The sequence below is a fragment of the Capra hircus genome, chromosome 5, assembly GCF_001704415.2.
Source record: "Capra hircus breed San Clemente chromosome 5, ASM170441v1, whole genome shotgun sequence".
Lineage (NCBI taxonomy): Eukaryota > Metazoa > Chordata > Mammalia > Artiodactyla > Bovidae > Capra > Capra hircus.
The window spans coordinates 111,635,007-111,661,342 of NC_030812.1; the positions used below are offsets into that span (position 1 = coordinate 111,635,007).

The following is a 26,336-nucleotide window of genomic DNA, read 5'->3' on the forward strand; positions in this document are numbered from 1 at the left end:
TGTTTGCTAGACAGAAACAGGGCGCGCTGTGCGTGATGACGTGAGCGGAGTTGATTGGGTGCGAGAACAGGAGCTTGCGCGTGCGCGGAGCCCCGCCTTCTGCCCAAATTGATCTCTTCCTTGAGTTCAAGGTAGGCGGGAAGGGGCTGTTCTCTGTTTGTTGTTTGCTGGCCAGGGCTGGCTTCATTCTGCTTTGCCTATTCAGACTTGCGAGTCCCCCGTAGCCTCGCGGTGGGGCGGTGTCAGCGAGAAGTGTGCAGACCCGAGGGGGTGGAGGAGACAGCCTCTCATCTCCGTTTCTTCCTTCGGGGAGAAGGCGGCACCTGGCCTTGGAGGGCGGCTTCGTTTGAGACCTCAGTGGGCATAGCTAGCTGAGGAGTTGGGGAGGATTTGGGGTCGGGATGAGGATAAGTGGGTCTGCTAAGAGACGGAGTACCCTGGACTGGGAATCTCCAGTCCAGATGATGCCGGAGACGAGACTGGACCACTAGGTCAGGCTACCCAAGCACACCCATTAGAGGGGTTATCACGGGCCACCGGCCCTGAATCGTCCGTAAGGGATATAGCTCAGGAGAGGCTGCTTCAGAAATGGTCCCCATGCCCGTTTGCCTTTGCATCTTCATTACCAAGCACTCCAGGCAGCAGGATCCAGCATCCACATTTCTCACAAGTAAACTATAGCCTTTAGGACAGATCTCAGAGGATCCTAGGAGTGGATAACTTTTAGGTTTAAATTTACTTTGTTACTGATCTTCGCTTTCTTTCACCTAGTGAGCAGTAACAACATGTCAGGGTGGGAGTCTTACTACAAAAATCAGGGTGATGAGGAAGAAGAACAAGAAGAGGGCCTTGAAGCAGGTGGTAAGTGAATTTCATTAACATGTACCATTGTGTGTGTGTGTGAAAGACTTTCCCTGCCCATCTCTGCTGGATGACCCTTGTTGTCTCCTGGCCCACCCTTCTCTCCCCAGAGAATCTCCAGTACTTTCCTCCTTTTGAACTTTGCAGAGCTGCTCTGAAAGTGAAAATGAAAGTTGCTCAGTCATGTCTGACTCTTTGCGACCCGGTGGACTATACAGTCCATGGAATTCTCCAGGCCAGAATACTGGAGCGGGTAGCCATTCCCTTCTTCAGGGTATCTTCCCAACCCAGGGATCGAACCGAGGTCTCCCAAATTGCAGGCAGATTCTTTACCAGCCGAGCCCCCAGGGAAGCCCTAGGCACTTTCATTTGGGTCCTACTCTAGTCTATGGTACATTCCTAGTCTCAAACTTTTGCTGGGCACTGATAGATTGAGCTCCAATAAATTACACTGAAACATTGGTATTAAGGGTCACCTTAGGTGGCTCAGGTAAGAACCTTCCTCACCCAGGAAAGTAGTTTTTCTCATTCTTGGACCTCAGTGCAAAAATGCTTTCACCCTACAATAACTGCAGCAACCAAAGAGTAAATGTTAGCAACACAGATACAAGAGTCATTCCTTCACCTTAGCCTGGTGTTTTGGGAGTATGTGTTCAGGCAACACAGTAACACATAGGCCAAAGGAAAAGAAACAAGGGTTGCATGTCTTGTTCAGTTAATAAGTTGCATCCAACTCTTTGGGATCCCATGGACTACAGTACGCCTCCCCTGTCTTTCATTGTCTCTCAGAGTTTGCTGAGATTCATGTCCACTGGGGCAGTATGCTATCTAACCATCTCATCCTCTGCTGCCCCCTTCTCCTTTTGCCTTCAGTCTTTCCCAGCGTCAGGGTCTTTTCCAGTGAGTTGGCTTTTTGCATCAGGTGGCCAAAGTATTGGAGCTTCAGCATCAGTCCTTCCAATGAATATTCAGGGTTGATTTCTTTTAGGAAATCATGTATTCTACATACTGGTTAATTTAAGTCCTGGGTAGAAAATTTTAAAGTATTTTTATTAAAAGTGAGAAATATAAGAAATATAAAAATGAAAGATCTGTAATCTACATAATCTACCACTCTTACACAGCCATTACTAGCATTTTGGCAGTTAGCATATTTCCTTCCTATGTCTTTCAGACTATGTGTTTGCTAAGTATATATAGTCTGTTTTTGTTTGTATCTGATTTTTATATAATTGTAATCATAGTGCTTATATTTCCTCCTTTTTAATTTATACTTTCAAATTTTATGTTTTTCAAAAAGAATTTTAAACATAACTTTGTGTACCTTTTTTCTTTACTGTACTATAGATATATCTTTCCATGTAACTGCAAATATAGCCTCTGACTCACTTTAAATGTGCTGTGAATTTTTTCAGTCTACCTTCCTTTGGACATTTTAGTTTTCAGTTTCTTACTTTAATAAACAACATTGTGGAAATTTTTGCATAGGGTTTTTCCATATCTTATTTTCTTAATATAGATTCCTAAGAAGTAAAATTTATTGGCTCAAGGTAGAATTTTTCTTTGAGGTTCTTGACATGTATTGCTTTAGAAAAGATGGGTAAATAAATTTATTGCATTAGGAAGAAGCATAGTCAAAAGGGAGACAACCAGATACTATGTCTTTTTATGAAAAACTCAACATCACCTATAATGTAATTATGCCAGAAAAAAAAAAACAAAACACCAAATCTGATGAAGTCTCTATAGGTCCTTTGTGGAAAAGACCGAACTATATTAATCTACATCAGAAGAATGTAGTCAAGCAAAATCCAGAAGGTGGAAAACTATATGACATAGTAGCTAGGTCCTTTGGCAAATAAATTATAAGAGACAAAAGACAGAGGGGCTATCCATGGATTAAGAGGCTTTAAAAACTGTTTTTTGTGTTTTTTTTTTAAAGTCAAAACCAGTGTGTAGGAATGTTGGCTTGGATGATTAAACTATAAAGAAAAATAATGAAAAATGATTACCAAAGTCAGGATGGTGGTTACTCTTGGGAGGAAGGTGGGTGTTAAAATTGGAAGGGGACCTGGAGAGGGCTTCAGGGGTGACTGGCAAGATTCAATTTCCTAATGTGCTGTTGATTTTAAGAATGCTCACCTTTTTTCCTTTTGGGTTGCATTGCGTGAGCATGGCTTGCCAAATCTTAGTTCTCTGGCCAGGGATTGAACCTGTGTCCTCAGCAGTGAAAGCATGGAGTCCTAACCACTGGACCACAAAGGAATTCCCTAGGGGCGTTCATCTTATAATAATTCATCAGGTTATAGTTTTGCTTAATGGGCTTTTTTCTATTTGTTTTATATGAATAATAAACATGATAAATGTGAAACAACTGCAAATACTTCCTTCACATTTTTTTTCCCCCCATAGGAGATTATTCATATTCAGGAAGAGATAGTTTGATTTTCTTGGTTGACGCTTCCAGGGCCATGTTTGAATCTCAGGATGAAGATGAGTTGACTCCTTTTGACATGAGCATCCAGGTGAGACTACCTTTTCATTTAATTAAACAAACAAAAAAGTATTAACACCACTTTAAAAAATGTGGACTCTTAGAAAAGTTTGTTTGGATTGATAAATGGTGGTTAGCCTCCTAGGATGGCTACCTATACTTGCAGCTGAAAAAGAGTAGCAGGAGTTGGAGAGCAGGTCCATTTTATTTTGGGTTTGAGCTTCTGACCCTGGGAATACATTGCTCCCACCTTCTGTGTTAGCTCTGGTCGTAGAAGTTGGCTCCTCTTTCTCTAGAGATGTTTGTGTAAAGACAGGAAAGAAGTTCCAACAGTTATGCTGTGAGATAAGTCCTTTTGTAAGTAATTATGTGGAAGCTGAGTATTACTTGTGATTGTGGAAGATTATTATAACAAGAGGACAAACAACCTAATTTTTATTTATCAATTTTATTTTGGTTGTGCTGGATCTTCGTTGCTGCACGCGGGCTTTCTGTAGTTGCAGGGAGGCGGGGCTGCTCTCTATTTACACTGTAAGGGCTTCTCATTGCGGGGCCTTCTCCTTGCAGCACGTGGGCTCTAGGTCATGCAGGCTCAGTAATTTTGGCTCCTGGGCTCTAGAGCCCAGGCTCAGTAGTTATGGTACACTGGCTTAGGCGATCCTTGGGATGTGGGATCTTCCTCCACCAGGAATTGGACTCATGTCACCTGTATTGATAGGAGGATTCGTTTGTTTGTTTAATACTCATTTATTTATTAGGCTGCATTAGTCTTAGATGCGACACTCGAGCTCTCTAGTTGTGCACATGGACTTAGTTGCTCCATGGCATGTGGGGTCATAGTTCCCCTACCAGGGACAGAACCCATGTCCTTTGCGTTGCAAGGCAAATTCCTAACTACTGGACCACCAGGGAAGTCCCTGGCAGGAGGATTCTTAACCATTGTACCACCAGGGAAGCCCTGGACAACCTAATTTAGAAATGACCACAAGACCTGAATATACATTTCTCTAAAGATGTTCAGTTGTCCAAAAGCACATGAAAAGACGCTCGACATCTTGAGGCATTCAGTTCAGTCGCTCAGTCGTGTCCGAATCTTTGTGACCCCATGAATCGCAGCACGCCAGGCCTCCCTGTCTATCACCAACTCCCGGAGCTCACTCACACTCACATCCATCGAGTCAGTGATGCCATCCAGGCATCTCATCCTCCGTCACCCCTTCTCCTCCTGCCCCCAATCCCTCCCAGCATCAGAGTCTTTTCCAATGAGTCAACCCTTTGCATGAGGTGGCCAAAGTACTGGAGTTTCAGCTTTAGCATCATTCCTTCCAAAGAAATCCCAGAATGGACTGGTTGGATCTCCTTGCAGTCCAAGGCACTCTCAAGAGTCTTCTCCAACACCATAGTTCAAAAGCATCAATTATTTGGTATTCAGCTTTCTTCACAGTCCAACTCTCACATCCATACATGACCACAGGAAAAACCATAGCCTTGACTAGACAGACCTTTGTTGGCAAAGTAATGTCTCTGCTTTTGAATATGCTATCTAGGTTAGTCATAACTTTCCTTTCAAGGAGTAAGCATCTTTTAATTTCATGGCTGCAGTCACCATCTGCAGTGATTTTGGAGCCCCAAAAAATAAAGTCTGACACTGTTTCCACTGATTCCCCATCTATTTGCCATGAAGTGATGGGACCGGATGCCATGATCTTCGTTTTCTGAATGTTGAGCTTTAAGCCAACTTTTTCACTCTCCTCTTTCACTTTCATCAAGAGGCTTTTTAGTTCCTCTTCACTTTCTGCCATAAGGGTGGTGTCATCTGCATATCTGAGGTTATTGATATTTCTCCCAGCAATCTTGTTTCCAGCTTGTGTTTCTTCTAGTCCAGCGTTTCTCATGATGTACTCTACATAGAAGTTAAATAAGCAGGATGACAATATACAGCCTTGACGTACTCCTTTTCCTATTTGGAACCAGTCTGTTGTTCCATGTCCAGTTCTAACTGTTGCTTCCTGACCTGCATACAGATTTCTCAAGAGGCAGGTCAGGTGGTCTGGTATTCCCATCTCTTTCAGAATTTTCTACAGTTTATTGTGATCCACACAGTCAAAGGCTTTGGTATAGTCAATAAAGCAGAAATAGATGTTTTTTTTGAACTCTCTCGCTTTTTCCATGATCCAGTGGATGTTGGCAATTTGATCTCTGGTTCCTCTGCCTTTTCTAAAACCAGCTTGAACATCAGGAAGTTCACGGTTCATGTATTGCTGAAGCCTGGCTTGGAAAATTTTGAACATTACTTTACTAGCATGTGAGATGAGTGCAGTTGTGTGGTAGTTTGAGCATTCTTTGGCATTACCTTTCTTTAGGATTGGAATGAAAGCTGACCTTTTCCAGTCCTGTGGCCACTGCTGAGTTTTCCAAATTTGCTGGCATATTGAGTGCAGCACTTTCACAGCATGATCTTTTAGGATTTGAAATAGCTCAACTGGAATTCCATCACCTCCACTAGCTTTGTTCATAGTGATGCTTTCTTACTGGGGTCCGGCCCCAGCAGGATCCAGGCGTACCCTCAAGAGAGACAGTGTCGGTGAGAGAGAGAGAGAGAATGAATGTTGCAGTTAAGAAAGTAGAGGAGAGGAAAAGTTTGATATTCCTTGGTTTACACAGAAAGCCGATAAAGCACCTACATGGGACTTACTCTGTTCACGAAGGCCTCAGGCGCCTTCTTGCCCTCAGGCGAAGGCGCAGAGCACCTTCTTGAGAGGGTCTTAGAAGCCCTGGCAGGAAAGTGAACTCAGAGAGCCTCTGTGCTCCAGGGGAATCACCTGAAAAAGAAACAGAAAGAGAAAGAATGACATGGGGAGACCAAGCCTCAGTGAGCAAGGCCCACAACTTTATTTTCAAAAGGAGCGTTTATACCTTAAGTTGTACATAGAGAATAATGGAAGATGTAGAGTCATCCAGGGTCAGCAGTCTTGACCCTTATCGAGACCAGGCTTTCTTTCTGCATACCTTTCCATTTACAGAGGTCTTAGGTGATTTACATCATCTTCTGGCCAGGAGGCCTGATAACATTTTATGACTCTCTGTTCTGATAAAGTTTCAGTTCAGTTCAGTTCAGTCGCTCAGTCGTGTCCGACTCTTTGCGACCCCATGAATCGCAGCACGCCAGGCCTCCCTGTCCATCACCATCTCCCGGAGTTTGCTCAGACTCACGTCCATCGAATCCGTGATGCCATCCAGCCATCTCATCCTCGGTCGTCCCTTTCTTCTCCTGCCCCCAATCCCTCCCAGCATCAGAGTCTTTTCCAATGAGTCAACTCTTTGCATGAGGTGGCCAAAGTACTGGAGTTTCAGCTTTAGCATCATTCCTTCCAAAGAAATACTTATTTTCTCTAAAGGTGATTTTTCTAAAGTCTAGCACCATTCTCCAAAAGCACTAGATAAAGTTGCATTCCTATAGGGCAAAGGTGCAGTGGGCTATAACAAAGAATTTATTAACTCAGGGTTTAATGTTGTTAATACCAAGGCTACTACTTATATTTCTATATATCAACTATATTAATTAATGCACTCCCAGGCACACAACGAAAGATATGAAAACTTAGCAGCAAGCATTGGTTCAATAATGAAACCCTCCACCAGTACTACTATAATAATTTTTAACTCCTCAAAAGGCGCTATATTTTTAGAATGTTTTAAGCTTCCCGTGCCTCTCGTGGTTGGGAGGCTGTGAACAATCACAGACATGGTTGTAAAAGTCCGGATAAACCTGTCAGGCAAGTTAGAAAGCCATCAGAAAGGTCTGAATTGAAACACTCCTATCATGCCCAGATCTTCCCTGGTGGCTCAGAGGCTAAAGCGTCTGCCTCCAATGTGGGAGACCTGGGTTCGATCCCTGGGTCGGGAAGATTCCCCTGGAGAAGGAAATGATAACCCACTCCAGTATTCTTGCCTGGAGAATCCCATGGACGGAGAAGCCTGGTAGGCTACAGTCCACGGGGTTGCAAAGAGTCGGACACAACTGAGCGACTTCACTTTCACTTTCACTTATCATGCCCAGGAGACTTATTAACTAGAGCCCTAAGTTGATTTTCTCCAGAGAATAGTGGTTGGGGATAGCCCCCTGTTAATGTCAGAAAGCTTTAGTGAAGACATAAAATAGTAAGACAGACAGATTCTGGTTTTGGGGTAGATGCTCAAGCAGGTCCATGGGGTCCCTCAAGTCCTGATCCACCTTGCGTGTTAGGTCTCTTCCGCTTGACCTTGTCATGGGTGGGATCTCCCGTGCTGGCTCCCGGCACTTTCTAAGGCCCACTTGACTTTCACATTCCAGGATGTCTGGCTCTAGATGAGTGATCACATTGTGATTATCTGGGTCGTGAAGGTATTTTTTGAATAGTTCTTCTGCGTATTCTTGCCACCTCTTCTTAATATCTTCTGCTTCTGTTAGGTCCATACCATTTCTGTCCTTTATCGAGCCCATCTTTGCATGAAATGTTCCCTTGGTATCTCTAATTTTCTTGAAGAGATCTCTAGTCTTTGCCATTCTGTTGTTTTCCTCTATTTCTTTGCATTGATTGCTGAAGAAGGCTTTCTTATCTCTTCTTGCTATTCTTTGGAACTCTGCATTCGGATGCTTATATCTTTCCTTTTCTCCTTTGCTTTTTGCTTCTCTTCTTTTCACAGCTATTTGTAAGGCCTCCTCAGACAGCCATTTTGCTTTTTTGTATTTCTTTTCCATGGGGATGGTCTTGATCTCTGTCTCCTGTACCATGTCAGGAACCTCATTTCATAGTTCATCAGGCATTCTATATGTCAGATCTTTAGGCATTAGAGAAGTGCAAACCAAAACTGAAATGAAGTTTATACCCACTGCTGCTACTGCTAGGTCGCTTCAGTCGTGTCCGACTCTGTGCGACCCCATAGATGGCAGCCCATCAGGCTCCCCGTCCCTGGGATTCTCCAGGCAAGAACACTGGAGTAGGTTGCCATTTCCTTCTCCAATGCATGAAAGTGAAAAGTGAAAGTGAAGTCACTCAGTCATGTCTGACCCTCAGCGACCCCATAGACTGCAGCCTTCCAGGCTCCTCCGTCCATGGGATTTTCCAGGCAAGAGTACTGGAGTAGGGTGCCATTGCCTTCTCTGATCATACCCACTAGAGCTGGTATAATTAAAAAAAAAAAAGAAGAACAATAGGAAGTGTTGGCAAGGATGTGGAGAAAGTGGAACCCTCATACGTTGCAGGTGGGAATATGAAATGGATCAGCTGCTGTGGAAAATAGTTTGGCAGTTCCTCAGAAGCTTAAACATAGACTTATTATTTGACCCAGGAGGGGAACTCCTGGGTATTTACCCAATTAAATAAAAAACAGCTTCTCAAATCCTAATTCTGCCACTTACAAACTGTATGATATTAAGAGAGTTGCTAAAGCTTTTATACATTTTCTCATCTGTAAAATGGAAATAATAGTACCTGCTGTGTCAAATTGTCAGAATTAAATATTTTCATTTTTTAGATTGAGATGTAATTCACAAAACAAAATTAGGAAGTAATTTCATAACCATTTTGAAGTATACAGTTTTAAGGTATTTAGTCATTCATGTCACCACTCCCTATCTCATTCTAAAACTTTTTGAATGGATAAACAAAATGTTTATATATAGTCAGTCAGTTCAGTTGCTCAGTTTTGTCCTACTCTTTGGGACCCCATGGACTGCAGCACGCCAGGCTTCCCTATCTATCACCAACTCCCAGAGCTTACTCAAACTCATGTCCATCGAGTCAGTGATGCCGTCCAGCCATCTCATCCTGTCATCCCCTTCTCCTCCCACCTTCAATCTTTCCCAGCATCAGGGTCTTTTCCATTGAGTCAGTTCTCGCATCAGATGGCCAAAGTATTGGAGTTTATATTTAGGTGGAATATTATTGTTGTTATTTAGTCACTAAGCCATTCTGGCTCTTTTGTGACCCCATGGATTGCAGCCCATCAGGTTCCTCTGTCCATGGAATTTTGTAGGCAAGAATACTGGAGTGGGTTGCCATTTCCTTCTCCAGGGGGTCTTCCTGACCCAAGAATCAATTCTGAGTCTCTTTCATTGGCAATCGGATTCTTTACCACTGAGCCACCAGGGAAGCCAAATGGACTGAAGCCATAAAAAAGAATGAAGTACTGATACAAGCTACAAGGTGACTGAACCTTGAAAACATTAAGTGAAAGAAGCCAGGCAAAAGGTCACATTCTGTATGTTTGCATTTATATGAAATATAGAATAGATAATCCACAGAGAATGCAGGTGGGTAGTTACCCCAGGCTGGAGGGGGAGGGAAGAATGGGGAGCAACTTCTTAATGGGTATGGGGTTTGCTTTTGGGATGATGAAAATGTTTGGTAACTGTTACAGATAGAGGTGGTGGCTGTACAACATTGTGAGTGTATTAATTGAACACTGAATTGTTCACTTTGAAATGGTTAGTTTTGTTATGTGAATTTCACCTCAATTAAACATCATGCAGGGCTTGTTGACACAGATTGTAGGACCTCACCCCGCAGTCAGAATTTCTGATCCTATAGGTCTAGAGCAGAGTGCAAGAATTTGCATTTCCAGGGACTTCCCTGGTGGGGCAGTGGTCGTGTTTCCACTGCAGGGGGCTTGTGTTCGATCCCTGGTTGGGGAACTAGATCCCACATACAGAGGCCAAAAAGGAAAGAAAACGCTTGTCCAGCGAAGTTCCAAGGTGATGCCAATGCTTGGAGATCACTCTTTGAGGAACACTGCTTTAACATTTTTGGGATCATGGGCCTCTTAGGAGATGTGATGAAGGCTATATACCCTCTGCCCCAAGGTGATACACTTACAGTATATGTAAAAAGATTGCTATGTGTAATTTTACAGGGCTCAGTGAAATGGGAATACCTAGAGAACCCAGAAAGAACCGCCGTATTATGCAGTGAATAAGTGGAACATTCACAGATGAACATAATGTATTTGATAAGAAGCAAGGAAAAAACATTTACTTATATTCTGTTTTAGTTTGTACATGCTGTCTCTGTGTGTGGTTTATTTTAGAACATGAAGAAACCCTCACCAGATTTTTATAGAAGTCTGTAGAGTGCTCAAAGAATAGATTAAAATATTTATAGAAATGATAGCCTTAAAGATTTTAATTGTCTTTAGACTTAATAAATAAAAAATTTAAATTTAAAAAATGACTCCTTGCCATGAAGATTACTGTCAATGACTAGACATGCCATATATAAGTTCTGCATTCCAGGAGAGAGTTGCTAAGGAGGAAGACCAGGTAGAGTCTCAAGCAGGATATGGAGAGGGGTTGCCAGGGTTGGTTTATTCCTCAGCTTTGCAGAATCAGAAACTTAATTTTGTCAGTGTCTCTAGAATTATAGGCCACAAGGCCTAACCCACTTATGAGACACTGATTTATCACATGCTGGCTTTGGTGTAAATGGATGGCTAGAACTTTCCTGGAATACTGACGTCTTTAAATGTGTAGTTAAGCAAATTTTATGTCAAAAAATGCTGTTGGTAGTTACAGATTTATTTCAGGTCACATATACTTTTTTAAAAAAACCATTTTATTTATTTATTTTTTTTATTTTTGGCTGCTCTGTGTCTTCATTGCCTGCAGGCTTTTCTCTAGTTGTAGGGACTGGGGGCTACTCGCTAGTTGGGGTTCTTGGGCTTCTCATTCTTCTGTTACAGAGCATGAGGTCTAGGTGCGTGGGCTTCAGTAGTTGTGGGGCACAGGCCTAGTTGCCCCACAGCATGTGGGATCTTCCTGGACCAGGGATAGTACCTGGGTCCTGTGCATTGGTAGGTGGATTCTTAACCACTGGTGGTGGTTGTTTAATTGCTAAGTCATTAACCACTGGATCCCCAGGGAAGCCCCCAGGTCACATGTATTTAACATTTGCTTAAATTTTATGCATGTATATTTTGTTTCTTGGTATCAAGCTACTAGAGAAATGATAAAGTGGCCTGTCTAGACTCAGCGAGTTAAGTAAATGACACCATTGGGACTCAAATTCTGGTTTTCTGATTCTGCTGCTGCTGCTGCTAAGTTGCTTCAGTTGTATCCGACTCTGTGTGACCCCATAGACGGCAGCCCACCAGGCTCCCCTATCCCTGGGATTCTCTAGGCAAGAACACTGGAGTGGGTTGCCATTTCCTTCTCCAATGCATGAAAATGAAAAGTGAAAGGGAAGTCGCTCAGTCATGTCTGACTCTTCGTGACCCCATGGACTGCAGCCCACCAGGCTCCTCCATCCATGGGATTTTCCAGGCAAGAGTCCTGGAGGGGGGTGCCATCGCCTTCTCCGTTTCTGATTCTACTGCTGGGCTTTTATTTATTTATTTCCCTATAGTAGAGTTTCCTTCCTGGGTATATACCTGGTTTCAATTCTCTGATTTATTATAGTAGGAACTGCTTATACTTCTGTCCTGTGTTTTATCACAATCTGCTTTTTTGTTATCATAATGTAAATGGCCAGCATTCTCACTGGTTTGTGAGTTTCCTGAAGGTAGGAGTCACGCCTTACTCTAAGGCCGTGTACAAATTCAGCAAACATATATTGAGGGCCCTACTATGTGTCAGGCACTTGTGGAGCTTAAGTTTAGTGGTAAATAATATTAACTGAAGTTTTGTTTTTGTTTTTTCAGTGCATCCGGAGCGTATACACCAATAAGATCATAAGCAGTAATCGAGATCTCTTGGCAGTGGTGTTCTATGGTACCAAGAAGGACAAAAATTCAGTGAATTTCAAAAATATTTACGTCTTACAGGAATTGGATAATCCAGGTCAATAGTATTCTGTGATCAGCCTTTCCCTTTCGCATGAGAAGGTAACTGCCAGGCACAAGGAGGGCTGTGGAGGAGGAAGCAATGACATCTTGACTGGGAGTATGCTTTCCTGCACAAGGGGGTTCTTCCTGGGATGTGGACCTCTGTGGCATGGGTTAATCAGCGCTGGGTGAGAAAGAGACCCTAGGCCCTTCTGTTGGTTTTGTGCGTGTGGCCGCTGACACCGTTCTGACTTTGCTGCCCATTTAACCCCCTGTCTCCGATCAGGTGCTAAACGAGTGCAGGAGCTTGACAAGTTTAAGGGGCAGGAGGGGAAGAAATGTTTCCAAGACCAAATTGGCCACGGCTCTGATTACTCCTTAAGTGAAGTGCTGTGGGTCTGTGCCAACCTCTTCAGCGACGTCCAGTTCAAGATGAGCCATAAGAGGATCATGCTTTTCACCAATGAAGATGACCCCCACGGTGACGACAGTGCCAAAGCCAGCCGGGCCAGGACCAAAGCTGGGGATCTCCGGGACACTGGTTGGTATTCTCATTCTGTTTTTTTTTTTGTTTTCAACAGCTCCATTACAGCTCAGTTTTATTCAGCAAACAAAGGATAGTACACCCTCTCCCCAAAGGAGAGGCCCCCAGTCTTTAATTTATTTGATCACATTGTGTGGCTTGTGGGAATCTTAGTTTCCCAACCAGAGATTAAACTCACGCCCCCTGTGATGGAAGCATGAAGTCTTAACCATTGGACCATCGGGGAAGTCCCTTCCGTTTTTTATTTTGGTCATTGTTTAGTTGCTAAGTCATTTTTTATTGCTTCTTTATAGCTGACGGCAAATATTTGCTTTTCACCCTTCAGAGGAAAATGAAAAAATAAAGTGAAGCTAGGGGAAACCCTTATGTAACATTCCCAGTGAAAATGGCCAGGCCATTAGCTGTCCGAAGGACTCTACTGGAGTGAGCTTTTCTTGACTTCGGTGCCACCACGAATGGTGGTTCTTTGAATAACTTTTCTGAAGTCATTAGAGCAGCTAATCCCCTTAACCACTTTCTCTAAGTCCTGAAAATGTTTATTTATCAATCTAGTCTTAGAAGCATTTGTTTAGCATATTTGAACTTAACTGAAAAAAATTGTCCCTTGCTGGAAATTGTTTCCCCTCATTGTTGTCTGTCCTCGCCCCAGGTATCTTCCTTGACTTGATGCACCTAAAGAAACGTGGAGGCTTTGACATATCCTTGTTCTACAGAGATATTATCGTAGCAGAGGATGAGGACATAGGGATTCACTTTGAGGAGTCTAGCAAGCTCGAAGACCTGTTGAGGAAGGTTCGTGCCAAGGAGACCAGGAAGCGTGTGCTCTACAGGTGGGTATTAAGCCTGGGTCAGCACCTTCAAGGCCCCTGACTAATCATAAGCCATGCATGGCTTTGACCTTCTTGCAGCTTAGCTCTGGGTTGTACCAGCTCTGGGTTATACCACTGCCTCACTGTGTTCCTCTTAAAAAAATGTGCTTTATTTCAGGATGACACAAGTTATTTGCTTTTCTTTCTCTAGACAGAGCAGGTATGCTGTTTGTCTGAAGTAACATACCTCTCCACTCCTTTGGGGTAAACAACTGTGGCCTAACGGTGTCCCCAGGTTCACTCTCGAGGACATTGTCAGTTTTTTCTCCTCTGTAGATTGGGGATAACAATAGTACCTCATATAGAACAAAAACTCAATGCATGTTAATTATCATTGTTGTTGTGTTATTCTAGTTTCTTATTAAAAATGAAAAAGAGGAAGTGTTAGTTGCTCCCTCATGTCTGACTTTCTGGGATCCTGTGGACTGGAGCCCACCAGGCTCCTCTGTCCATGGAATTCTCCAGGCAAGAATACTGGAGTGGATTGCCATTCCTTTCTTCAGGGGATCTTCCAGACCCAGGGATTGAACCTGAGTCTCCTGCACTGTAGGCAGATTCTTTACCATCTGAGCCATGGGAACCAGAGGGTTGGATTATCTTCTTTTAGAGAAGTTAGGATTAGAATCCTAAAGCCTCTTCAGTGTTTCTTACTGAAGAGCATCAGACTTTGATTTTAGACAGCTTTCCTCAGTAGAGAAGAAGAAGACCATTGGTAGTTTTTGAGCTGTTTTCAAAAACTACAGTTCCACTAGAAAACCCATGAAGTTTTTTAAGGAAACCAAGATGCATCTCTTTGTTGTAGTTAATAGTTTTGTCATTGGTCTCTCTTTCCCCCAAGAAAAGAGGGGGGACGTTTCTCTTTTTCCTCAAATAAGCAGCCTATCACCTTCCCCCTCTTCCTGAAACAGTGGAATATTGTTACTACTCCAGTTTGGAAATCTAGCATGTTGGTGGAAGTGGCAGGGAGGATGAAACGGTGGTTGAAAGTAGGTTATGGAGTCAGATTGATTTGAATTATAGTCCTGGCTATAGTCCTAGCTTCTCTGAGCCTCAGTAAAATGGGAGCAAAAATGGTTCCTCCTTAAAGGACTGCTGTGATGATTAAAAGGAATAACGTAATTATAAATGGTAGCTAGTCTTACTATTTTGTGAAAGAGTCATTATAGGGTACTGGGTAGAATAATAATAAATTGGAGCTATTTGAAAATGAATTGCCTAAGGCTTAGAAAATTATTATACTTATCGTTGTTATAATAAATAACATAATTATTTATTGCATGATTATTATGTGCCAGGCACTGTCCTAAGCTCTTTGTCTCCAGACTCTCAGGAACAAGTCTGATGGCTTGAGCCTGGACCAGATATGCCCATCCTTTGGTCAAGGTAGGGCACGGTACTTTGCTGGACATTTTCCCAGAGCAGTAGGGAAAGGGAGATTTTCAAAGAAAACTTGGAGTTTCATGGTTAAAAGAAGAGGGAAGGTATACCAGACAAGCAGAAAGCACAGATAACATAGTACTTATAGGGTTATGATGATGATTAAATGAGAGAAGAGCTGTAAATTGATTTAATAAATGGCTAGACTCAATTAAAAAAATCTTTACAGTACATTCTTTATTATTCTTTTAAGGAGATAACAATATGTTCTGAAACTAATTTTTTGTGGTACAGACCCTAAGATGTATTATAGCAAACTCCATTGTATTATTAAAATGCTTTATGTTTGTATTCAAAGAGCTTGAATTATTGGATGGGATAAAACAAATTAGGGCTTGGGAGCCATGAAGGAATTTTAGATAGGAAAGTATAATCTTTCAGTCCAAATTTAAAATTTTTTCTCTCCTTCAGGTTGAAGCTTAAACTCAACAAAGATGTAGCTCTCACTGTTGGCATTTATAATATGGTCCAGAAGGCTTACAGACCTTCTCCAGTGAGGCTTTATCGTGAAACCAATGAACCAGTGAAAACCAAGACCCGGACATTTAATGTAAATACAGGCAGTTTGCTTTTGCCTAGTGACACCAAGAGGTCCCAGGTAGGTCTTCCTTCTTAACTGAATTTTGTCCTGTTGAACTGTTGAGGAGGGAGACAGGATCAGTCTAACCAGTTAAGTAACCTTTCATGTGTGCATCCTTCCAGCCAAGTTGTTGTCATTACCCTTTGGAATATGGCATCTGGATCAGTAATACCTTAGGGGCTAGAAAGTTAGACCCAGTTATTTGAAAGAGATGTCAGTGAAAACTTCAGCCCTCAGTCACTCAGCACATGCTACTCTCAGTCTCAACAGTCTAATTCCTTGCTCAGTACCACGGCAGAAAGGGTTTTATAGTTGACTAGGTAGGCGAGTTGTGTGTACTCAGTCGTGTCCAACTCTTTGCAACCCATAAACTGTAGCCCACCATGGCTCCTCTGTCTATGGGATTTCCCCGGCAGGATTACTGGAGTGGGTTGCCATTTCCTCCTCCAGGGAATCGTCCCGGCCCAGGGATCAAACCCAGGCCTCTTGCATCTCCTGCATTGGCAGGCAGATTCTTTACCACTGTGCTGAAGGGCTTCCCTAGGGGCTCAAGTGGTAAAGAACCCAGCTGCCAGTGCAGAAGACCAGGTTTGATCCCTGGGTTGGGAAGATCCCCTGGAGAAGGAAATGGCAACCCATTCCAGTATTCTTACCTGGGAAATCCCATGAATAGAGGAGCCGGGCGGGCTGTAGTCCATGGGGTCACGAGAGTTGAACACAGCGCAGTGACTAAGCAGCAACAAGGAAGATGAGTTAGGGAAAGTGTGAAGTGTGTTAGATGTGAAGTGTACTCTTTTTTTAAGGGAGACGGTTGTTGTTATTGTTGTTGTTGTTTTACCAAACTAATCACAGTTCTTCCTGTGTTTTGAAATGATACATGCATGCCTTCCTTAATCTGAAAGACTGACTAAGAATGTAGAACCTTATGTCTCATCCTCTCACCTTTGTTTAATCTGTAGAAGGATTTTAATTAATTCGGCTGTGCCGGGTCTTAGTCGCAGGATCTGTGATCTTCCTTGTGGCATGAAGGAGCTTCTGGTTGTGGCGCGGAGGATCTTTATTATCTAGTTGCAGCATTCAAACTGTTATTAGTTGTGGCACGTGGGATCTAGTTTGCTGACCAAGGATGGAACCCAGGCCCCCTGCATTGGGAGCGTGGAGTCACTGGACCACCACTAGCCACTGGGCCACCAGGGAAGTCCCAATATTCTGTTAATTTCTGCTGTATGGCAAAGTGATTTAGTTATATCTAGGGCTTCCCTGCTAGCTCAGCTGGTAAAGAATCCACTTGTAATGCAGGAGACCCGGGTTTGATTCCTGGGTCAGGAAGTTCCCACTCCAGTATTCTTGGGATCCCCTGGTGGCTCAGTCAGTAGAGAATTCGCCTGCAGTGTGGGAGATCTGGGTTCAGTCCCTGGCTTGCTCAAAGAAGGGAAAGGCTACCCACATCAGTATTCTGGCCTGGAGAATTTCACGGACAGAGGAGCCTGGCAGGCTACAGTCCGTGGGGTTCCAAAGAGTCAGACACGACTGAGCATCTCTCACTTTCATATATATATATATATTTTTTTTATATATGTTCTTTTCCATTATACTTTATCTCAGCTCAGCATGTTGAATATAATACTTCCCTGTAGAAAGGTTTGATATCTAAAATTAAAGTTGAATGAGTCATCCTTTCTTTTTAATTATGCAAAATGTGGGAGAGCAATTTTGCATAAGTTCAAGACCTAGGAGGATCAACTAAGTGACTAAAATTAGATATTATTTTGATTCAACCCTTGAGATGTTTTTTGGAGCACAAATTTCAGGCCAGAGTGTCTTGCCCTACTTTCCAGAAGGAGAAGATGACAAGAAATTTCCCCTTCCATTTTGGAGGTAGCTAGCACTCTTGCCTGGAGAATCCCATGGACGGAGGAGCCTGGTAGGCTGCAGTCCATGGGGTCGCTAAGTCGGACACGAATGAGCGACTTCACTTTCACTTTTCACTTTCATGCATTGGAGAAGGAAATGGCAACCTACTGCAGTGTTCTTGCCTGGAGAATCCCAGGGACGGGGGAGCCTCATGGGCTACCGTCTGTGGGGTCGCACAGAGTCGGACATGACTGAAGCGACTTAGCAGCAGCAGCAGCAGCAGCAGCAGCTTTCCGTGTTGGTTTATTGATAGGAAGTACCTCTTCTGGTTACTGAGTTTCTTTCTTGATTCATTGTGCCTATAAGAAAAATCTTAAGAGCTCTTTTTTTTTTTAATAAAACTCAAATTTGATTGTTACTAATTTCTGTTACAAATCACATATTTAGGCTCCAGATGCAAATGTTGACATTTGAAAGTGTAACAGATAGTAACAGACGTTTGAAAGAGATGTGTGTGTGTCTGCCTCCCGTACTGAGACCTCTCATAGTACCTGACATAGGTCCTCTCAATGAATAGGTAAGGTTTGAGCATCCTTTATGTGTCGGGGTGGTGCCGAGAGTTTGTTGTTGTTGTTCACTAAAGTCGTGTCCAACTCTTTGCAACCTCATGGACTGAGAGTTTAGTACATGTTGTTACATGAGAGAAAGCATAAATGCTTAAAGAGCCAGGTCTTTAGCACCAGACAGATGTGGTTTGGTTCAAGGCCCAGTTCACTTGTATAACCTGGAGCAAGTTAGTAACTATTGAGCATCAGTACTGCTGCTGCTGCTGCTAAGTCGCTTCAGTCATGTCCGACTCTGTGCGACCCCATAGACAGCAGCCCACCAGGCTCCCCCGTCCCTGGGATTCTCCAGGCAAGAACACTGGAGTGGGTTGCCATTTCCTTCTCCAATGCATGAAAATGAAGTCACTCAGTCGTGTCCGACTCTTAGCGACCCCATGGACTGCAGCCCACCAGGCTTCTCCGTCCATGGGATTTTCCAGGCAAGAGTACTGGAGTGGGGTGCCACACTCATCTGTAAAGCAGAGTTTTTAACATTTATCGCCTAAGAAGCTGTTACAGATGATAAACTGGGTGGTCAAAGTGCAGTGCCTGGTCAGCCCTCAATGAATGTCCATTCTTATTGGTAGGAGGAAGGTGCTTCCTGCCCCTTAGAAGAACGCCGGTTTTAACTCGCTGTTGTCATGTAGCAGCCATTTTGTCTCTGCGTAGCCTCTTTACATGGCTCTCGTCTTTCCCTTTCTATAGATCTATGGGCATCGCCAGATTGTATTAGAGAAAGAGGAAACAGAAGAGCTTAAGCGGTTTGATGAACCAGGTTTGATTCTCATCGGTTTCAAGCCCTTGATGATGCTGAAGAAGCACCATTACCTGAGGCCCTCCCTGTTCGTGTACCCTGAGGAGTCCCTGATAAATGGTAAGGGGCACGGGCCATGGGTAAACGAAGAAGTGATGTAGAAGGCAGTTTACCGAGCAGCGTTTCCCAAATGCCTGCTGCTGGAAACTGTATAGGAGGTGTTACTGGGTGTTTTGAAAGTGTTTCTTATTTTAGAAACATGGGACTAAACAAAGATTTCTTTCAGTTCAGTTCAGTTCAGTCTCTCAGTCGTGTCCGATTCTTTGCAACCCCGTGAATAGTAGCACGCCAGGCCTCCCTGTCCATCACCAACTCCCGGAGTTCACTCAGACTCACGTCCATCGAGTCAGTGATACCATCCGGCCATCTCATCCTCTGTCGTCCCCTTCTCCTCCTGCCCCCAATCCCTCCCAGCAGCAGAGTCTTCCAAGGAGTCAACTCTTCACATGAGGTGGCCAAAGTACTGGAGTTTCAGCTTTAGCATCATTCCTTCCAAAGAAATCCCAGGGCTGATCTCCTTCAGAATGGACTGGTTGGATCTCCTTGCAGTCCAAGGCACTCTCAAGAGTCTTCTCCAACACCACAGTTCAAAAGCATCAATTCTTCTGCGCTCAGCCTTCTTCACAGTCCAACTCTCACATCCATACATGACCACAGGAAAAACCATAGCCTTGACTAGACGGACCTTAGTTGGCAAAGTAATGTCTCTGCTTTTGAATATACTATCTAGGTTGGTCATAACTTTCCTTCCAAGGAGTAAGCATCTTTTAATTTCATGGCTGCAGTCACCATCTGCAGTGATTTTGGAGCCCAAAACAATAAAGTCTGACACTGTTTCTACTGTTTCCCCATCTATTTCCCATGAAGTGATGGGACCGGCTGCCATGATCTTCATTTTCTGAATGTTGAGCTGTAAGCCAACTTTTTCAGTCTCCTCTTTCCCTTTCATCAAGAGGCTTTTTAGTTCCTCTTCACTTTCTGCCATAAGGGTGGTGTCATGTGCATATCTGAGGTTATTGATATTTCTCCCGGCAATCTTGATTCCAGCTTGCGTTTCTTCCAGTCCAGCATTTCTCATGATGTACTCTGCATAGAAGTTAAATAAGCAGGGTGACAATATACAGCCTTGACGTACTCCTTTTCCTATTTGGAACCAGTGTGTTGTTCCATGTCCAGTTCTAACTGTTGCTTCCTGATCTGCATACAGATTTTTCAAGAGGCAGGTTAGGTGGTCTGGTTTAGGACCTACAATACACTGATACATATTGTCAATATCCAGGAGGGGATATGAAATTAGCATATTTAAAACTTACTTGCTTCAAAATTCTTTCTTGGAGGCATCAGATAGGGAGTTTGGGAAAAACAGAACACAAACCTGGCATCTTCCTTAGGGTTGCAATTAGAGATTCATGAACTTGGCCACTGGACTGATGCTGACGCTGAAACTCCAATACTTTGACTACCTGACACGAAGAACCGACTCATTGGAGAAGACCCTGATGCTGGGAAAGATTGAAGGTGGGAGGAGAAGGGGAGGACAGAGGATGAGATGGTTGGATGGCATCACTGACCCGATGGACATGAGTTTGAGTAGGCTCCGGGAGTTGGTGATGGACAGGGAGGCCTGGCGTGTGTGTTGCAGTCCATGGGGTTGCAGAGTCGGACACGACTGAGCAACTGAATTGAACTGAACTGAACTTGACTACTGGGTTTATCTGTCCAGACCTATATTCCTCTGTGCTATAACTAATGAACCCCCTGGAATCTGGACCTGACTGGTTTTCATTAGCAATTCAGGCTTATATCATTAGCCTGTTGTTGCTGCTAAGTCACTTCGGTCATGTCTGACTCTGTGCGATCCCATAGACAGCAGCCCACTAGGCTCCCCTGTCCCTGGGATTCTCCAGGCAAGAACACTGGAGTGGGTTGCCATTTCCTTCTCCAATGCATGAAAGTGAAAAGTGAAAGTGAAGTCGCTCAGTTGTGTCCAACCCTCAGTGACGCCATGGACTGCAGCCTTCCAGACTCCTCCGTCCATGGGATTTTCCAGGCAAGAGTCCTGGAGTGGGGTGCCATTGCCTTCTCCGATCATTAGCCTAATGACAGTGAAAGTGAACTGACATCAGTAATTCACATTCCTAAATGGAGTGTTCGATGCTCCCAATCTCTTACTCCTTTCCTTTTTGTGCCTCTGCTCCCCCAACTTTTCCCTCTGCTCTGGGTCCGTCACCCCTGACCTATCTAAGTGTCAAAAGTCCTTTTAAGAAAATGGAAGAGAAACTGTAGGCTTATAACTTGGGCCAAGAGGGAAGAAAGGAGGAGACACCTTTAGGATGTAGACCCCTGGGACGTTTGTTTTCCAGGGAGCTCAACTCTGTTCAGTGCTCTGCTCACCAAGTGCCTGGAGAAGGAGGTCTTGGCTGTGTGCAGATACACACCGCGCCAGAACACCCCGCCTTGTTTTGTGGCCTTGGTGCCCCAGGAAGAGGAGCTGGATGACCAGAAAATTCAACTGGCTCCCCCAGGTAGGTGGAAGAGGTGATTTCAGGGTTTTTGAACCTGGCTTAAGCTTTGGAATCACTCATGGGATACCAGCTCAGACCAGCCAAAGCAGAGTCTCTAGGAATGGAGCCTGGGAATTGTGTATTTATAAGGTTGATGTTGTTGTTAGTCGCGAAGTCGTGTCCGATTCTTTTGCAACCTTATGGACTGTAGCCTGACAGGCTCCTCTGTCCATGGGATTTTCCAGGCAAGAGTACTAAGTGGGTTGCCATTTCCTTCTCCAGGAGATCTTCCAGACCCAGGGATTGAACCCGGGTCTCCCACACTGTAGGCAGATGCTTTACTGTCTGAGCCACCAGGGAAGTCAGCCCCAGCAGCCCAGGACACAAAAGGGTGAATCGGGGCTAAGAGAAAAACGACAACTTGGTGACTGAAGCCTTTTATTAGGTCAGGTCTCTGAAGACATACCTTTCTTCCTCAGGCTTCCAGCTCGTCTTCTTGCCCTATGCTGATGACAAACGGAAGGTGCCCTTTACCGAAAAAGTCATGGCCAACCCAGAGCAGGTAGACAAGATGAAGGCTATTGTTCAGAAGCTCCGCTTCAAGTACAGGCGAGTGATGCATTATTCACAGGCTTTCTTCTGGATCTGCCTCTTGAGTTGAAGCTCTAACTGGAGTTTCGACTTAAACACAGACCAAGAGAATATGATTTTATTATTTTCCATTAACTGATGGTTTATAACTCTTTAGAAGCTATGCAGAGAGCGAAAGGTCTGGAATTGTGCGAAGTGTTTATAGATGGTTGACCTGTTGTGCTGAGAAAGCCAGGTTGGTTAGTTGAGTTTGCTCACCAAAGAAGCGGTAAGGAGGAGGTTCTTGGATGGCCTTCTTCTTGATTGTTGTCACACAGCAAGTAAAAGTAAGTAAATCCAGTGTCAACTGTTGCAAGCTTAAAAGGATAATTATATAATTCGTTACTCCCCCACATGCACGTAGACCATCTCCCAGAACCTTTGTAAAGTGACACCATTTTTTCACATTCCATCTTTTGTCTCTGGGCTACTTCTGAGCAAACTGACCTTCCTCCTTCAAAGGAAACCTCCTGGTATAGTCCTTTATTGGACAAATGGAAGCAGTGTTAAGATTCTGTCATGTGTCAGGCACTGTTCTAGATACAATTCCAACAGTATCTCATTTAGGTAATTCAATGGCATTTTCATAAGAACCTGCCCATTTTACAGATGAAGCAACTGAGGCTTAGAGGACTGAGGCAACTTGTCCAGATTCACCCAGCTAAAAGGAACGGGGGCCAGGGTTCAAGTCTAGGACTGTATGCCTCTAGGTTCTTTCTCTTTTTACTCTCATGTTGCTTTTTAATATGGTAAAAGAGACTATCAAGTTCATTATCTCCTCACCGCCCATCATCCGTCCTTCATCTTTTCTCTGTACGTGCCTCCCCTGGCCCTGCCTCCTCTATTTGTGTCTCTGCCCACAGCTGCCAGTGTCAGACAGATAGGTGGGTATTGTTTTGCTTTTAAGTTCACTTTTGGATCTTTAGCATCAGACAATAAATTGAAAATTGGGAAGAAAGAGGTTGATCCAAGAGAGAAGACTCCCAGTTATTTTACCCTGGGTGTATTTCTCAGCTGACCTTGGGCCTGCACTGTCTCAGCTGAGTTTTTATTTTCGTTTTTTAAATATTTACATCTTTTAAAATTTATTCATGTTACTGTTTTATCAGAAGTGACAGCTTTGAGAACCCAGTCTTGCAGCAGCACTTCAGGAACATGGAAGCCTTGGCGCTGGATTTGATGGAGCCTGAGCAAACTGTGGACCTGACATGTAAGGAGGCCATAACCGAGCTGAGAAGTTCTTTTCATGGGAGGCTTTCATGTTAATTTTTCCTGCTCCAGTACTATGCATGCATTTGCTATCAGCCTCTAAATACTTGACCTTGTTGTCCAGGTCATCTCTGCTCGAGAGATTTTCTAGACCAGCTTAGATTGCCTGGGAACAGATCTGGCCAGTTCCGCAGTAAAAGGAGGAGAAAGTGCCAGGTTTCTGAGACCCATCTCTGAAGTAGGCCACCTATGACTCCGTGTTGGTAAAAGTTAAAAACAACAATCTGTACCATTTATTGAGTGCTTGCTGTGTGCCGGGCACTGTTGTCCTATGTGTTGACTCATTTATTCCTGATGACCATGAGGTGGGTGCCGTTACTATCCTAGGTTGCAGAGAAGGGAGTGACTTGCCCCAGGCACTAAGTCGTAGTGGTAGATGGATCTAGGTTCAGAATCCTGTGAGCTGGCCCAGAGCCCTTGCTCTGAACCGCTGTGCCCACTGCTGCTCCATCAGATGGCATGCTCTGCCTTCAGAAAATGTACCTCGTTACCCGGCATGGAGGAGATCTGCCTGGCCTCTGAGCTCCCTGCTGTTCCCTGTCTGGATTGTGACTCTCTGATGTATTTCAGAAAAGGATGCATGACATTTAGCAATGTCAGTAAATACCCAGTGGAAAACAGGTTGGATTTAAGAGACTCTAGACAGAGGCTGAAAAGATCAGAACCGTTAGTTTGGCCTTCTTGGCTTCCCAGTTATTAGTGTTCTCTCATACTAGACAAAAGGAGCCAGCCTTAAAAGCATAAGAGTTATTGGACCTGGGTCATGGTGGTGACTATCAGCTGGGCCTGGCATGCCCCTGACCCCGCACCACTTCAGTCTTCTCTCTCACCCTCCTTCAGTTCATACGCTGCACAGCTGGCCTGCAGGGAGATCCAAAATATCAGTCTGATCACGACGCTCCCCCATTCATAGCCCTTCAAAGTCTCCCCAACACTCTTAGCCTGAGGCCTAGTTCCTGGGCAGGCATCTGAGGCTTCCGTGGCCTCGCCATGCTGCCTTTCTAGCCTCCTTGCTGGTCCTGCCCTCCTCATACCCCACCTGCAAGCTGTGCCACCTGCTGTCTCTCATTCCCGTACCTTCTGCTGAGACTGGACTGAGCTTGCCAGACTGTCTGCACAGAGTCCTTCCTGGCCACTGCCCCACCGTGATCCCGCATGCCTGTGTGGCCTCTTCCTTCACAGCACTGCCGGCCTCTGCTGCGTTGGTGATTTTACCTCCTCTCACCTGGCCTGTAAGCCCTGAAGGCAGGGACTCTTGTTGAATCCCCTGGCTCTAGCCCTGTTCTCAGCTCTGCCCCTTCTCTGCTGTTTGACCTCAGCAAAGTAATTTAACCTCTCGAATTTCCACCTCTGTAAAATGAGGAGAGGTTTCCCTACTCCAGAGATTGTTAGGAGGAGTAAATAAAAATAATAGTAAGTTTAAAGCATTTAAGAGAGTGCCTGGCTGTTGTGCTCATTAAGGGCAATTGTTAGAAGCTACTTGGTAAATGTTAGACTTTTACTGAACATTTTTGTGGCCAGGTGAGCTGCCTCCTGGAGCCGCCTTACACCTCCCCGTCTCAGCAATTCTGTATTTTCTTCTCTGGTTCCTGTAGATTTGGACTGGGCAGAGGCTGGGCTTGTGACTCACCAGGCCACTCTTCTTTTTATTTTCTAGTGCCCAAGACTGAAGTAATGGATAAAAGACTGGGCTCCCTTGTGGATGAGTTTAAGGAACTTGTCTACCCACCAGATTATAATCCTGAGGGAAAAGTAACCAAGCGAAAACAAAGTAAGCAGCTGGGCATGGATGTTCAGTGGGTTTCTTTTGTGTTTTTTGGCTGCACCGCACAGCTTACAGAGCATACTGCCTGTGTTTTCACCTAGAAGTTTTATGGTTTCAGGTCTTACATTTAAGCCTTTAATCCATTTTGAGATTTTTTTAAAGTATGGTGTGAGAAAGTAATTGATTGTTTTGCGCATAGTTGCCCAGTTTCCCCAGCACCATGTATTGAAGAGGCTGTCTTTTCCCCCATTCTTGTTTTCATTGTCATATTTATTGCCCGTGTAATGCAGGTTCATTTCTGGACTCTATCTGCTTCACGGACTTGTGTGTCTGTTTCAGGGCCAGTACTATATTTGATTACTGTAGCTTTGTAGTATAGCTTGAAAGTATAAATGCTTTTTGAATAAAAGAAGGAAGGAATGAATGACTTGCTCGCCCAGAATGATCAGGAGTTTGGGGTAAACTGGTAAGACTTATGACCTTTAACTCCCTCCTAGATGTGATACTTTTTAAATTTTGTGTATAACTGAAGCTGCCTTATCAAGACACCTGTCTTCCCCAAGGTGTGCTAGGTGGGCATCACAGCTTTATGGAAGATGGTTAGCTGCTGCCCTGATCACATGAGGGCCCCTGTGCCATATAGCTGGGATCCCACTGGTAGCCCTTCCAGTCACTCCCACCTGACCTCTGTCCTCAGATGATGAAAGTTCTGGAAGCAAAAGGCCCAAGGTGGAGTTGTCCGAAGAGGAGCTGAAGGCCCACGTCAGCAAGGGCACGCTGGGTAAGCTCACCGTGCCTGCACTGAAGGAAGCCTGCAGGATGTATGGGCTGAAGGGCGGGCTGAAGAAGCAGGAGCTGCTCGATGTCCTTACCGAGCACTTCCAGAAGGCCTGACCAGAGAGCACACAGCCAGCCACCCTTCCACAGTGTAGCCAGGCTGCCCGGTTTTGTTTGTATCAAGTCGAAGCCTTTCTTCTCCTGATCCAGGACGAGTCTGCGTGACAGAACTCAAGAACTTGGTTTATGAGACTTTCTGTTGCCATGGAGATAGCCCGCCCTCTCATTTTGCTGTGCCTTACTCTACTGTCTGAATAAAGAGCCTAACTTTGTACTATATACTGTTCTATAGTGTAAAAGAGAAAAGATGTCTCCTGTGCATCCAAAGATGCCGTTGGCTGTGAGCTTTACTTTCTCTCCCACTGGGAATGCGTTTCCTCCCAACGGAAACATCAGTGAGGGTAGGGAAGAGTGGGACAGTTAAAGGCACATGAACATGCTTTAGGGATGATAATCCTGGTCAGGTTATATTCT

General features: G+C 44.3%; 1 protein-coding gene across 2 annotated transcripts; it reads left to right on the forward strand.

Moving 5' to 3' along the window:
- Positions 38 to 26,189, forward strand: XRCC6 (X-ray repair cross complementing 6). Of its 2 annotated transcripts, none has more exons than XM_005681117.3 (13): positions 38 to 131; positions 772 to 861; positions 3,274 to 3,386; positions 12,032 to 12,170; positions 12,441 to 12,695; positions 13,348 to 13,528; positions 15,416 to 15,602; positions 18,749 to 18,917; positions 21,221 to 21,382; positions 21,841 to 21,970; positions 23,101 to 23,201; positions 24,918 to 25,031; positions 25,723 to 26,189. In XM_005681117.3, exons 2-13 carry the CDS (start codon positions 786 to 788, stop codon positions 25,917 to 25,919), a joined length of 1,824 nt encoding a protein of 607 aa, XP_005681174.1. In that variant the 5' UTR covers positions 38 to 131; positions 772 to 785; the 3' UTR covers positions 25,920 to 26,189. The 2 variants fall into 2 exon arrangements, with proteins under 2 accessions (XP_005681174.1, XP_017904315.1); XM_018048826.1 differs by lacking the exon at positions 38 to 131 and adding an exon at positions 148 to 491.